This window comes from Amphiura filiformis, chromosome 2 (genome assembly GCF_039555335.1).
Source record: "Amphiura filiformis chromosome 2, Afil_fr2py, whole genome shotgun sequence".
NCBI lineage: Eukaryota > Metazoa > Echinodermata > Ophiuroidea > Amphilepidida > Amphiuridae > Amphiura > Amphiura filiformis.
In genome coordinates this window covers 88,021,268-88,035,908 of record NC_092629.1, presented here as the reverse complement: position 1 = coordinate 88,035,908, position 14,641 = coordinate 88,021,268, and the positions used below count along the sequence as shown (strand labels likewise).

General features: G+C 37.3%; 1 protein-coding gene across 1 annotated transcript; it reads left to right on the top strand.

Moving 5' to 3' along the window:
- The first annotated feature begins 6,422 nt into the window (after positions 1-6,422).
- On the top strand, positions 6,423-14,641 carry LOC140137510 (cytochrome P450 27C1-like). The gene is made up of 7 exons (XM_072159229.1): positions 6,423-6,612; positions 8,194-8,360; positions 9,001-9,167; positions 9,757-9,835; positions 10,715-10,868; positions 11,980-12,023; positions 13,318-14,641. Exons 1-7 carry the CDS (start codon positions 6,444-6,446, stop codon positions 13,426-13,428), a joined length of 891 nt encoding a protein of 296 aa, XP_072015330.1. The 5' UTR covers positions 6,423-6,443; the 3' UTR covers positions 13,429-14,641.

The window sequence follows — 14,641 nt, the reverse complement described above, 5'->3', positions numbered from 1 at the left end:
GAATTAGTTTGAATGAGGAATACTACGGGAACCAGTGCCTTTTGTTAGAAGTCACACATGAGTGAAGTGGATAACCTCTATTATCAAAAGTCCCGGGAAAAATCTTCAATAGTTGCCCAATTGCCTACCACCTCGCGGGTTAAGAAGTAAAATCAGATCAATGCTCATTCACGTGGATGATGAACATTGATCGCGATTGAAGAGGACATAGATAAATTGAATGACTGAATGAATGGACATGATTATCGATATTGTTACGCAATAGTGGTGTTAGATCCAAAGCTGGAAGATAGTAGTTGGCAGGTGGAAGGCAAGTCTAATCTGATTGGCTAAATATCGTCAGTAGCTGTCAGTAGGCGTGGTTAGTCAGTTTGACATTTCCTTGACTTTCCAAGGGAGGATATGTCGGATCTATAAGGACCAACGCCTGACGGCGTTGATTATAGTACTAAATATTGCGTTGGTCCTGTATGGACTACTCTATGTCATCTTTGGCCGGTCTTCCCTGCGGGAAAAAATTGCCACTAAAATGAGCGCAAAGGATAGATCTACGATTAGCTTAGGTCGTTTGGGCGTACACGCGTGCATTCTTACAGAGAAGATGATAAAAGAGGAGGTCGCTCGCTGCCCACATCAAATAAATAATGTGTGCATCCGCCTATTGATGGAAATAATGATCTAATCCGATTGATCAACTAATACGATAAGTGGCTTTGCGAGTCACGACTGTCTAGCTCTAAACGGCGCATGCCCGGATATCAATTTGTTACGTCAGTTGACCGCGAAATATAATTTCTGTATTGTTTGGCATGACCGACTGCTAAGGTTGACCTGAGATCCCTGTGAAAAAGACCCTCATTTTGGATCCAAATAGCATTTTTGGACACGTTTGGACACAAAACGGGAGTATATGGAGAAACTGCCACGAGTTTGAATTACTGATTACACCAGTTTTAAGTTTCCGTAAACTGCCGCAAATATTCAAATGCTTATCATTTAAATTTCTTTTCCTTTGACCTTATATTAATTTTACTGGAAAATTATTTATGCTTGACTTTCCATAACTTAACAAAACTTTGGATTTTTTTAATGGCAGTTGCGATATAGAGGATGCTTTTTCACTCGTTTAAAAAACATGGTCACACTGGTTAGTATTATTTTTCTTTAAAGAAAAAAGCATGATTTGACTGCGAAATAGGGAATTTAACGATGTACTTCCGTGTGTGGAATATTTTCTCCACTAAAGAGAACTACCGAATCAGTCGAGCGTGTGTCGGATGAACAGACTACCACAAAGGAAGTTTCAAGTGGTATTTTAAGTACCCCAAACAACGAAAAGTGAATGGAGGTTAACTGTGGGTAATCGGATTATATATTCGAGCGATCTCCTCTTTTCTCATCTTCTCTGATTCTTATGACGGATAAAAATCTTGGGAGGGGGTGTACAACCGTTCGGAGTTCTAGGGTTAAGCAATCGTTACGTAACAGACTAACCATACGCCATCCCCACCCCCACCCCCGCGTCTACGATATTCTCGGGGGAAGGAGCACTGGGTAGGAGTGCCAATTTTGTTTTTCTCTTTTCTAAACTATTCACTTTTATTGAAATCCGGACCTGTATAATTATAAATCCACTTTTTACAAAGAATCTGGGCAAGCGCTTTTTTATTTGTTCTGCTCATTTGACACGACGCGGGCTCGGTCAAGGTGACAGCTATGAGCTGCCGTGCACGTTTGTTTGATCATAGTTTGATAATTAAAAATAGCAGCATGGGCATATAGACTTTATTTAGAACCAAAATAAAATCGAGAGATGAGACAGAAATATAATAGTGTCACAGAGATAATAATTTATTATTTAACTTACAAAAATAGTTTTCCAATGTAAACGTCCTTTTTTCCTGGTCTCTGATTGGCCAGTCATTTTGTGCATATCAAGAAAAAAATAATTAGTTTTGCCGGTGTAGACTGATTTTGCTTATTATCAGTAACAACATTTAATTTGTATGTGAAACATATAAAAGTGAATTCGGGTCATTTCGGCTCTGTTCTGTTATCGTATTTTTGCGCTTGATAACAACTTATAACTATAATATTGAAGAACGCATATCTACTTTACTAACCGTGTATACAATTTATCTCGGACGTATTTTATTTTACGATAAAAATACGTACACCAATCTCACTTAAGTGTAAATTTACAGGCGGATCCTACGAAGCAGACGATATTATTTTTGGCGGGAAACACATACAATTCGACTTTTTGGTAACTATGTTTCGTCCTTGCACATTATCTGGGATAAGGAATCTCTTGAAGGAAGAGAAACTCACGCAGCTTACCATTGGAAAAGGTTAGAGTATTTCGTTTCTTATTTACAATTTTGTAAAAAATGTGTAATAATGATATACTTGGTGTGCTCACTGTGCTGCTGTTTGGTTATATTTCCTTCGTAATATGGAAGAAAAATGTACACCTTCCATTATAATTGCAAAGAAATGTTTCGTTGACTTCGATTGAATTGAATATAACATTGTTACTGTAGCGTTAGAATGAGTTACGTACGTCGTGTCCCATATGTTGAAATATTAACGTTTTTAGAAATTTCGAGTGTATATATTTCAGAGATTCGGACATGTTGGACCCAAAAATAATTCGAGGACGTGTGGGACCAACGGTTTGGTGGTTTACACTCCAAGTTTAAATAAGACTTGACACTTGGGGATTTTGGTGACTTAATATAGTTATCGTCACTGTGTAAAAAATAACCGGCCAACATTTGTTGTGCTCTCTGAAATTCTAGAAAAAAGTGCGTGATCCAGTTCCCAAGGAGTTAGGTAACCACTTCGCTGGCGAATTGGGACACGGCATATCGTATCCGCCGTATACTACTAGTTGAGCTTGGGGTGGAGAGGAAATGTCGAGGTATCAGTGATCGAAAACCAAAAGTCAAAGACTAACATTCTCGGTCTACAGTCATGTCGTTATTAGGAAGTTAATTTCCATTTCCCGAGACATTTGGTAGTCCAGTTTGGGTAATATCACTACATACATGACAGTGACGCTACAGGCACTGTTTGAAAAACGGCGCTCAATCTCGCGGACTAAGTGAATGGCGTCTCGGACCATTTCGATGGCTTTCCTGTGGCTTGCAGTTTCAAGCCGCAGCACGTCGATGAATTAATATAGTGCATCCATATCATTGGTTGCCATCGACTTTGCAACATCTTGTCATCTTCTCACAGTGTCAACTCCCTGTATTATAAACATTTTTTCCATACAACTCCATACTCCGTTGAAATCAACATTCTATTACTTACACAGATAAAGTTTACATATGCATTGTGTTATAGGACTTGTGATTGAATAATCTATACAAGCACCTGGTTCTTAATTGAATGGGCTAAACGTGTTCTTTTATACCTATAAAGTATAATTGTAATTCTCAAAATTAAATATATCACAATTTTTGCGGCGATTTAATAATCTTTACGGATAAAATGCAGTAAAATATATACACAACAAACATCAGTCGCCGCTAATTAGTGTATTGCATTTCAAGTTAGTGTACTGGAAACGAAACCTGGGTTTAACCTGAAAACAAATCGATTTTTCTTGTAATAGCAACATCTTATGGGGTACTAGAACATGCACAAATCGTAATAATGTGTAGAATATAGAAACTCTGTGGTATCTCATATGATAGTCATGGTATGCTTAGCCTGAGTTGATCGGCCTATCTCGAACAAAATCGCCATGCGTAGCTGTTGAAAAAACGAGAGGATTCGCTGTACTATCACGGCAATTTTTGACACGAAGATATAGGGATGATGACGATGTGCTTCCTGCTCTGCGGCTTGATATTCATTACTCGAAACAATTATATCAATGATTATTGTAGTACATACTTGAGTTTAATCACATTAAGTAATTTGTGGATCAGTCGATATCCATCATACAACAGTGCATTGACACACATTTTGTTAGTGGATATCGCAACAGTAATATATTTCTCAACATAGTTGCATCGGTGTTGGTCTGCGGCTTAGGTTCCGGGCACGCCGACAAGGTAATCGGCGATATTGAGCACCGGGACCTTTTTACCAATGATTTGGATGAAAATACTTTTAAAAAAACCTAATCCAATGTTTGTGTTCTTATTTCAGTTTACGTTCCTTTGGTTACACAAACATGTCGGAAACACACCATAGCTTCGCGTAAGGTGTCTGGGGTTGCTGCAGTCGCCGTGGATGTAGATGATGGTGATGTGTATTCCATATCTAGTTCAATCAAACCTTTTGAAGAAGTCCCAACTCCTGTTTCTACTGGAGGGTTTATAGGGGGCATGTTATTAGCTATCGATGCTATCAAGAAGGATGCTTTCAAGTAAGTAATAACTAAGTTACATTCTTTTTTTCTTTCTTTCTTTCTTTTTTCTTTCTTTCTTTCCTTCTTTCTTTCTTTCTTTCTTTCTTTCTTTCTTTCTTTCTTTCTTTCTTTCTTTCTTTCGTTCTTTCTTTCTTTCTTTCTTTCTTTCTTTCATTCTTTCTTTATTCTCTCTTTCTTTTTCCTTCTGTTTTTACTTTCTCTCTTCATTTTTACCTTGTTTCATTCTTTCTCTGTTTCTTTCTTTAGTTCTTTCTTTCTTTCTTCCTTCCTTTCTTTCTTTCTTTCTTTCTTTCTTTCTTTTTTTTCTTTCTTCTTCTTGTTTCATTTCTTTTATTTTCATTTCTTTCTTCGTTTTTCTTTTCTTTCATTCTTTCTCTGTTTCTTTCTTTAGTTCTTTCTTTCGTTCTTTTTTCGTTCATTCTTTCTTTTTTTTTCGTTCATTCTTTCTTTCTTTCATTCTTTCTTTCTTTCTTTCTTTCTTTCTTTCTTTCTTTCTTCTTGTTTCATTTCTTTTATCTTACTTTCTTTCTTCGTTTTTCTTTTCTTTCATTCTTTCTCTGTTTCTTTATTGTTTTTCATATTACGTCTATAAGACACTCCAAAAAAGGCAATCACTCTGCATCACACCTTATCATTTTATACCGAATATTCTTTTCATGTTATCTTTAAAACAGACGTCCACATATGTACACATTAAGAAACCACGAGCAGCTAGGACCAATCTATCGTATCAAATTGGGCGATGGCACCCCGTTTATCAGTCTAAACGACCCCGTTGATATTGAGCATGTGTATCACAATTCTGGCAAATACCCTGAGCGTATTCAAATCGAAGCTTGGAAGGATTATAGATTCCAACATGGTGAAGAACTTGGTGTACTGATCAGGTATGTATAAGAATCTTTTGAAAGGAAATAGTAGTGTTTTGCCGAACCAGGACATCCTAAAATTCTCGCTTTAATCAGACAGTATGCTTCGACTATATTTATAAATACGCTTTTATAAATGCGCGCCGCCATATTAAACAGCTTGTAGACTGTAAGTCTCAAAGTAACCTTCTACATAGCGGGTGGTCTTCCTGTGCATTTGAGTGAAAAAGCGCCACAACATGAGATTACTGTGCATGCAGCAAAAATGTTTATTTTGTTCAACTTTGTGATTATATTGCGAATGTTTCCGTCGTAATTTTTTTGGTCAGATACTTTCAAAATGTTGTTTTTGATAACATGATTCGGAATCCACCCATGTGTAATAATTTTGCTAATCAATTAATACTTAAATTTGACGATATCTACAGCGTTCCTATCCTTTTCTGTATAGTGGTCAATGCATGAAGATTAGGTCACGCTTGCTGGTCTTAGAATGTCGTGCTTATGGGTCACGTGCGTATTTATAAATACATAGATATAGTCGAAGCAATCTGTCAATTTGTCATCTTTTCTGTTCAGTGATGGTGAGGAGTGGCAGAGGCACCGAAATGCATTGAGTAAGCGCATCTTACGACCACTTGAAGTAGCCCAATATGTCGGTGTCATGAATGACGTAGCGCGCTCTATGGTAGACAAGATAACGGAGATAAGACAAGGACCAGAGGCTGGAAATAAGAGCAATGTTGTTCTCAACATTGAAGAAGAACTTGATAAATGGGCAATGGAATGTAAGTTTGCTCACAAATTATTCATTTACAAATGATTCTGCTGAAATTATAAGCATCCATGAAGTACAGCTGAAGAAAACAAGTACATCCCGGCTTGCAGCGGGAATCATTGTACATTAAATTTACCATTGATTAATCGTCTAATTATACATTTTAAGTTAATTAATTTGCATATTAAATTATAGCAAAGAAATTAAAGTCACCAGCTGCCTACTGCATTTTAAAGCAGTGGGCCTATGATAGAACCTTGAGGTACCACAGCCGAGGGCTTGAAGCTCAAATCTATATAAGTAGGACAACCTTCCCAGCAACAGTGTTAGAGCGAATACTTAATGCAATGTTTTCATTTCTGTTGCATTTGCAGCCGCCTGCAAATTCCTGTTCGATCGGAGACTCAACATGATTTCTGGCGATGTCCTTCCAGAGAATGTCGATTTCTTCAATGCAATCAGAACTCTCACTGAAGTCACAATATATTTGCTCATGCTCCCGCTTAAGTGGCATCGGAAATTTCAATCAAAACCGTACGTTCGCACCATGGAAGCATGGGGAAAGATATTCACATTATGTAAGTGGGCAACTAATAAGGGGCTGGTACAATAACCGGACTCTGATTTTGTTATCAAAGATCAAACAACGACCTTTTCACATTTTTTTTTGCACTGATACGAAATTTGAAAGAAAACAAACCTATGATGAGAATTATTTCAAAATTTCTTCACATAAATAGAACGGAATAAAGTAATTTGACCACGACATGCTTCTGGAGCATTCAAGTGGTAATACTGGAGCAGTTTTAGCGCTAATTGTGGTGGATCTGAAAAGAGCCGTTGAAATGAATTGATAAGGATGGTGTGAAAGCATTCAGATTTTGGTCATTGTACTGGTCTCATTTTTCAATTTTTTATTGCTTCCGGTTTTGAGATCCAAGAATTAGTTAAGTGTGGTCGTATTAATTTTCAGGAAATGGGGTTGCTAACGACCCAGCAAACACAAAACGTTTTCGACATCATTCGCAAGGTTATAAAAGGTTGTCAGAAAACGTTTAAAAAATCGGGTTATATAAACATGATAAAGGGTATATTAAGAGTATAAAACGGTTTCATAACCTTAAAAAACATTTTTTGATAATCTACTGCTCAGCAAACAAAAATGTTGTACAGAAAACGTTTAAATGTCGGGTTATATAAAGGGTATAAAACGTTTTAATAACATTCCAAAAACATTCTTGAAAACTTGATACAAAACATTCTAAACAGAATGTTATTTTGGGGTTGAAAAATATTTTGCGAAAAATGTTTGCCCAAAATATTTGCAATAACGTTTTAAAAACGTTTTCATGACCTTTATATAACCCGACATTTAAATGTTATTAAAATGTTTGGAAAAAAAACATTTTAAGAACATTTCTGTGTTTCCTGGGTTCAAATATTTTAACATAATATAATAAGTATTGATAAAATAGTTGGCAAAAAAGTTTGCAAAAATAGTTTACAATAACATTTTTTGAAAACATTTAAAAATATTGTTGTAGTTTGTTTTCATACAAAACGTTTCAAAACGTTATCGTGACCTTTTTATAACCCGACATTTTAATGTTATTGAAACGTTTTTACCTAAATCAAAATATTACTTATTTAAAACGTTTTTAAAACGTTTTTGTGTTTGCTGGGGAGTGGTCTTTCCTTAGTAGAAGGTAATGATGGCCCGGAATGATGGAGCTGGGGTTCCTTTCGATACTCATCTCCATCGAGAATTGTCTTCACATTGAAGATGACACTTGCTAGAGATGTCTAGTATTACATAATATAACACGATCGACGAGCGTAGTACAAGAATTGTAGGCACTGGAATGATATCGCAATTGTCTTCGTTATACCTCATTTTGTTTGGCTCGAAATTAAAGGGGATAATGTGATCAGTAAAAACAAACATTTCAACAGGAATCTATTATTTATGCAAATCACACATTATTGCTTTAACGTTTCCTATTAGCCTCAGCTGTGCACATATAACCATACTTTCCACTTACCATAACTGAAAAACGCGCGGCGCTCTTCTTATCGATGTACGTCGTATATCAACATGATCAAATAGTCATTATTGAGTAAATTCCAGTCCTAATAGACAAAATGTCTTTGTTTTTCAGCCAAAATCTATGTTACAGAAAAGTTGAGGGAACTTTCGCAGCGAGCTGTTCGAGGAGAAGCAGTGAATGATGGGAGTTTCATAGCTTTTCTCATGATTCAGGATAAACTCAGTCCAGAGGAAATCTACAGTAATATGACAGAATTGCTCACAGCATCAGTGGATACTGTAAGTCACGTGAACTGTTCGGTAGTATCATATTCCTCGTTATGCTTGCAGCACCACTTTTGCGTCTTTTGTTCAAACAATGCCGGTATGACTACCACAATACGGTAGCTCCCCATCATACACTGGGTGTAGTGGAGCAAGCGAAATATAGTATTTACCAAAGACATAATACGTTGGAACTGACCGGGCTCCAGCCCGCAACCTTACTATCATGAGTCGAACGCCCTAACCGCCGGCCACCGTGCTCGCTAATTTATATCTAATTCAACTAAAAATACTTGTTATATGGTACATACATTAAGAATTGTTGTTGCAACAATTATTATTATTATTGAAGAGTTAATAATGTAAAATGAAGGTTGCCCGTATTATCATTGTTAATAGATGCTTTGTATAGTAAATATGATATAGTCCATTTAAAAATCAAGATTGGAAATGTTAATTGGAATACCATGTGCAATGAGCGGTATTATTTTATTCAGTAAGCTAGGAGTCAAAAAGGTAAATATCTGCCAGCAATTCAAATCCAGTAATGGAGCCGAAAGTCCATCTTCCGGGAAAGCCAAACGGACTATAGTACATTTCTTAATGCTGTTTCATTACACAAGATTTACACCACCATCAATCTCTTAACTTCCAGACCTCTACGACAACGCTGTGGTGCCTACATCTGCTCTCTAAGAACCCACATGTCCAAGAGAAACTCCACGAAGAAGTCATGCGGGTGCTACCAGAAGATGTGAACCCAACGAGAGACCAGATTAACAATATGCCTTACTTGAAAGCAGTAATCAAAGAAACACTCAGGTAGGGTGGACGAGGTCCGTGGGCCCCGAGGTTCAGGGGCCCGGCCCCGAGCACTAAAGCGAAAATTAAGTAAGGGCTGATAATGGAGATGTTAAAAGCAGGGCCGGGTTTACCATTGAGCCAGATGGGGCCCCAAAAATTGCCCTATGCATCTTTCTGAGCCAAAATAGGGCAAAATTGTAGAATTTTCCGCGCTTCGCGCGGATTCAAACAACAAAATTCAGGCTAATTTGGGGCCACAGAAAAATAACAATTCTATGTTTGGGGCTAAAATAGTCTGTGCTTTGCGCGCAAATGTCCTGGTAACATCGGAACAAAATATGTTAATCCCCCTCTATATTTTAATGCATCCGCATTATACGTATTAAACCAAAACTTGGCCACTGACTGCAGTGCACATGTCTTCCTCGGCACGTGAGTTGGGGGCTTCAAAATTTTGGCATGTTTCAGGGCCCCCAACTAGATAAATCCTGTCCTGGTTAAAAGGGCCCGTACTGCCCCTTGTCCATAGGCTGCGGACCTCAGAATTGTGATTCGTCCTCCTCAGCAAATTTTAAAATATGACTTTAATTTTGCTCCATGTATACAGATTGTTTCCAATCACTCAGGGTACAGCACGTGTATTACCAAAGGACCTCATAATAAGGAACTACCACATACCAGCCGGGGTACGTTTCGAAAAAATTACTTTGACATACGCTTTTCTTTTGAACTTTAAATGTTCTTTTAATTTTTGAATGCTTAAAAGGAGGTACTACTAAACACCCCTGGCCAATTTTCGGTCTATTTTTGCATTTTTCTCAAAAATTATAACGCATTGGTGACACGTAAGATATGTATATTTCAGGGGCAAGGACTACAACTACTTCCTTTGAAATTCAGCAACTCATGGCAAGTAGTTATTGATTTATTGATCAAATATTGGTTTTCCCTCATGTTTTACTCTAACTCCACAACTGTTGCCTGTGCTGGAATAAAATTTCCAGTGCAGTAGTTGTAGTCCTTGCCCCTATAATATTCATATTTTACTTGTCGTCAATTCGCTATAATTTTTGAGAAAAATGCAAAAATAGGCATAAAATTGGTCAGGGGTGTAGTACCCCCTTAATAGCAATTAATTGTTAAATTATCTGAATAATAAAGAATTGTTTGTTTACATTAAAGGAGTATTTCGTGATCCTAGCATCCTCTTTTTATGACATTTTTCAGTACATATCCACGAAAAAAGCATATTCCCAAAATTTCAGTTGATTCCGATATTGCGTTTGCGAGTTATGCATGATTATGTGTATTACACTGCTCCATAGACAATACGTTGTAATTTCGTTCTGGTGCACCAGAACGAAATTCAAATTTCACGATATCTTTGCTAAACGAATTAATCTGCAAGAAATATTTTGTACATAAACATTATGTAGCCATAGGTTTCCAGTGATATAAAAATCTCAACTTTTTTGGAGAAAAGTGGGGGGATGAGGCTGTGGATCACGAAATGCCCCTTTAAGAAAAGAAATAAAACTAATAACATGTTCATTGTGTTTTTACAGACTGCCGTTCAAACATTTTTCTATGGATCGGGAAACGATACATCCATATTTGAACATGCCGCCGAGTTTAAACCTGAGAGGTGGTTAGATGGTAGCTGCAAGAACTTGGGGTTTGCGTCACAACCGTTTGGTTTCGGCACAAGGATGTGCTTAGGTAGGTACTTGCAGTATATACACAGAGAACATCATGCGCTAGTTTAGGTTATCCAAATAAATACATGTACAAGGAACCGAGGGAACCCTATAAACCCTCAAAATCAAAGTATTAGCAATGATAACATCATGATGGAGTTAATTTAATATTGACAATATTTAACTCACGGGTAAAAAAATTTCATGACCATATTTAGAATCAGCATGAAAAATGCAATAAAATGAATACCAACAAGCCTAGTATTGGTTCAGAGGCTCTTGAGATAGCTCTTGATATTTTGAGAAAATATCTCAAAACGTTTTATGTTGAAGCCCATGGCTAGCACGCAGAGCATTAAAAGCTTTTATTACAAGCATACTGTTGATGAGCATACTGTATACAGATGTATATATTATATATAGAAAGTGAACTTTGGACATTGGAAGGATAATAGGATGAAGATTTGAATCAAAGCTAGGAACAAACATGTCCTCTTCATTTGTTTAGCGGTCACCATGGCCACGCTCTTACCTTTCGCTCTTTTTGCATTTATATTATGATGGTGGTGATGATGATAATCTGTCATTTTATCACTGCACAATGGCCTAACACTATAATTTGATCAGCTCGTAAATCGGCGGGAATTGTTAGGCTTTTACCACTACGCCGAAAAGTAGATCCAAGTTAAGGGTTTTATGGTTGACCTGTCTGGTCTATATTGTGTTTGTTAAAGAAAACCGACAAAGTATTGGACTTGAATTAATAATTTGTGATGTTCTGGTGAGATGTTACAAGACAATTCTCGAAATAAGATATATCGGTATTAATCCGTGATGTTATGAGGCCCGCCGATTACGAGCTGATCAACGTAGGTTAATTTTGGTATGAAACGTGACGAAAGGAAGGTGCAAATCGCACATTTTGGTCAATGTTGTCCCGGTATTTCGAACCTGCGGAAATGTATCCACCCCTTCTCGTCACGCCAATGTGAAGAAGCGGAAGAGGAGGAGGAGAGAAAGAAGACGTGGAGGGGAGAAGGAGGAAGAGGAAGAATAGGAGGGGAGAAGGAAGAGGAGGAGGAGGAGAGAAAGGATAAAAACATAATGACATTTGATATTATCTGTCGGAACAGGTCGCAGACTTGCAGAACAAGAAATGTACCTGATTATGTCACAGGTAAGATGATAATATGGCCGGGACAAATTAAATGTATGCGCATACTGACGAACCGTGAATAATTATAAACCGTGCCTTTGTATTATATCGACATTTCAGTGCATTATTTTGTTTTTCCATGGTCACCTACACGATGCATGAAAATACGACAAGGAACTATTTGTTTGTGGGCTATCTGAAAATGCTGCTTTAAAATCGCTGAAATTGACAAGTTATATATATAACAAACAAAGTACCATTTGGGTTTTGATACTTCGAAATGGTATAATTTCTGTCCTTATAAAAATTATGACATTTTTATTGTAATGTTTCCACAATTAATATCCGTGAGGTATGGGTTTTTGTAAATATTCGCCCTACCTTATTGGAACTTTCAGTTTTTTCAAGAATTTTAAGGTATTTACGGTTCAGTGCGTTAAACAAGAAAAGTCTCAGGTCAACCTATGTTAAGTTTTTGATCATTTGGGATCTGAATCATCTAATTTCATCTGGTACTGTAGGCGTTTAATTGTGATAGTTGAATGTGAGAAAATTCCTTAGAGAATCTGACCGGATTAGGGGCTGTGCAATACTTATGAGTCCGGGGGGGGGGGGTTAAATTTCCGAACGGCCCGCCAAAAATCGTTTGCCCCCCCCCCCCCTCTCGACCTGCCAAAAATCGCTATGATTCCAATTGGCAAATCTTGGTCTATAATTAGAAAATGGGTGCACACCCCCTATAGAGGAGTAAATTTTTTTAATAAAAGAAATATATGGATTTCCAGGTTTGCTTTCTGAAAACGACTGCAATTCCAGTTGCCAATGTTACTGGAAAAGCTTCGAAATGCAATAAAATGTATAAAACATCAAGGAATTGTCCGAAATGAGCCCCTTAAAGTTAAGAATTTCTATTTTGAACTATTTTTTGCTGGATTTTCAACAATCATGACTGCATAAAAAGTCCGGAAATCCGAACTCTTTTACAGGGGATGTGCGTCTATTTTCTGGTATAGCCCATTAAACTGAATCTGTGCCCCCCCAGGTTCGCCACAAACTGCTCCCCCCCCCCCCCCTTTCGGCTTGCCAAAATGTCTTTCTCTCTCTCCCAATTTCACCCTCCTACAGGGCTCATAATTATTGCACAGCCCCTTAACCATATGGCACAGTGGTCCCCAAGGGACTACGATCTGGGCCAGGGGCCAGCAAAATGTAAATCCCACCCTGGTTGCTGAATTTCATAATGCAAATAAAATATATAATAATAAAAAATAGTTATATGGAACATAACACGTGGACTGTTTTATCACACTTACAGATAAGTCGACGATTCATCATCGAGCCGACCAAAGACAACATTGATCATGTCTGCAAAGTCTTGATTATCCCTGATCAACCACTTGAGCTCAAATTCATCGATAGAAAATGATTTATTTGTCACCTGAACTACATGCAGTAACTAAGAGTCGGACTAAGGGCTTTTTTAAAAGTCATAGCTCATTGAATTTACAACCGTATGACAAAACAGACGAAAATAGTAACTTTTTGCACACGATTTGCAATTTAAAGAGAATTGACCATTGCTCATTCTAGTGACTCTAGTATATGGACAATATAAGTGTACTTTTTCATTTAATGACATAAAATGTGAAAAATATTGCAAGGAACACTTGAGGTTTGGACTTTTAAAATCTACATTTTGGTCCAAAAATGTGCTTGGATAGATAGTTTTCAACATATTTTCCACATTCGCCTTGCTATAACATTAAATTGTGTTATCTGTTGACCTAGTGACTAAAAGTGTTTTTAGGGGGAATATAAAAAAATTCTGATTGGATGAAGGGAACACTTGGGATTTCGTCAAAAACCAATCAAAGAGGCCCATTTTTTTTAGCTATAAGCTTTATAGCTCCTATATTGCTATGCACTCAACCGTGTAGTGCAATCAAAGACTGTGGTGGAGACATTCACTACTTGTTGTTCTCTGCTTGGAAGCTCTTGGGACGAAAATGTGTGCTCAGGTGTATTGAGGTGGAAACTGTGCGCATGGTGGTTTATAAGAGAATCGTTTTTGTATAGAAACCTTTCCATGTCCCATTAAACATTCGTTAGAAGTTAAACAAGACTGAAATTAGAAAGTCTGTAGCGGCCTTAAATCACAATGCAACTTGTGTCGCACCAAATATCATTCACTCATTATTTCTCGGCAATTCCGATTTTCAGTTTGAACAAGTTTGGTACTATGTTGCAGCAAACAAAATTTTCTACACGTTCATGTGGATTGTATTGCCTTTAATTTACTATGGACCACAATGGTCTCATCCCAATGACGTAGTTCAATAACCTCAGTTAAACTATCATAGTACAACATTTGATCTCAAGTTGCAGAGTGTGAGTTTTTGTACCCAAATTGTCGAAGGTCATTCAATGGTGATTGAATGTACTCAAAGTTTTGCCACCCAATCAAGTGGAGTCTCCCTTTCGGTACCATTTTGGTTTACACTGCGCACCCTGTGTTTTAGGGTTGGGGTTGGGTTAGGGTTATACGTGTGCGTATTGCATACCAGGATTATTTCTTCATTTCTTAATGTGCTTTTTTGCTCAACTGCATCATAAACATTTGGCTATAAACTTGAAGAAAA

Coding starts and splice junctions, on each gene's coding strand:
- LOC140137510 (XM_072159229.1), top strand. CDS start 6,444: ATGATTTCTGGCGATGTCCTTCCAGAGAATGTCGATTTCTTCAATGCA. Junction 9,836..10,714: donor ACTACCACATACCAGCCGGG/GTACGTTTCGAA, acceptor GTGTTTTTACAG/ACTGCCGTTCAAACATTTTT. Junction 10,869..11,979: donor CGGCACAAGGATGTGCTTAG/GTAGGTACTTGC, acceptor CTGTCGGAACAG/GTCGCAGACTTGCAGAACAA.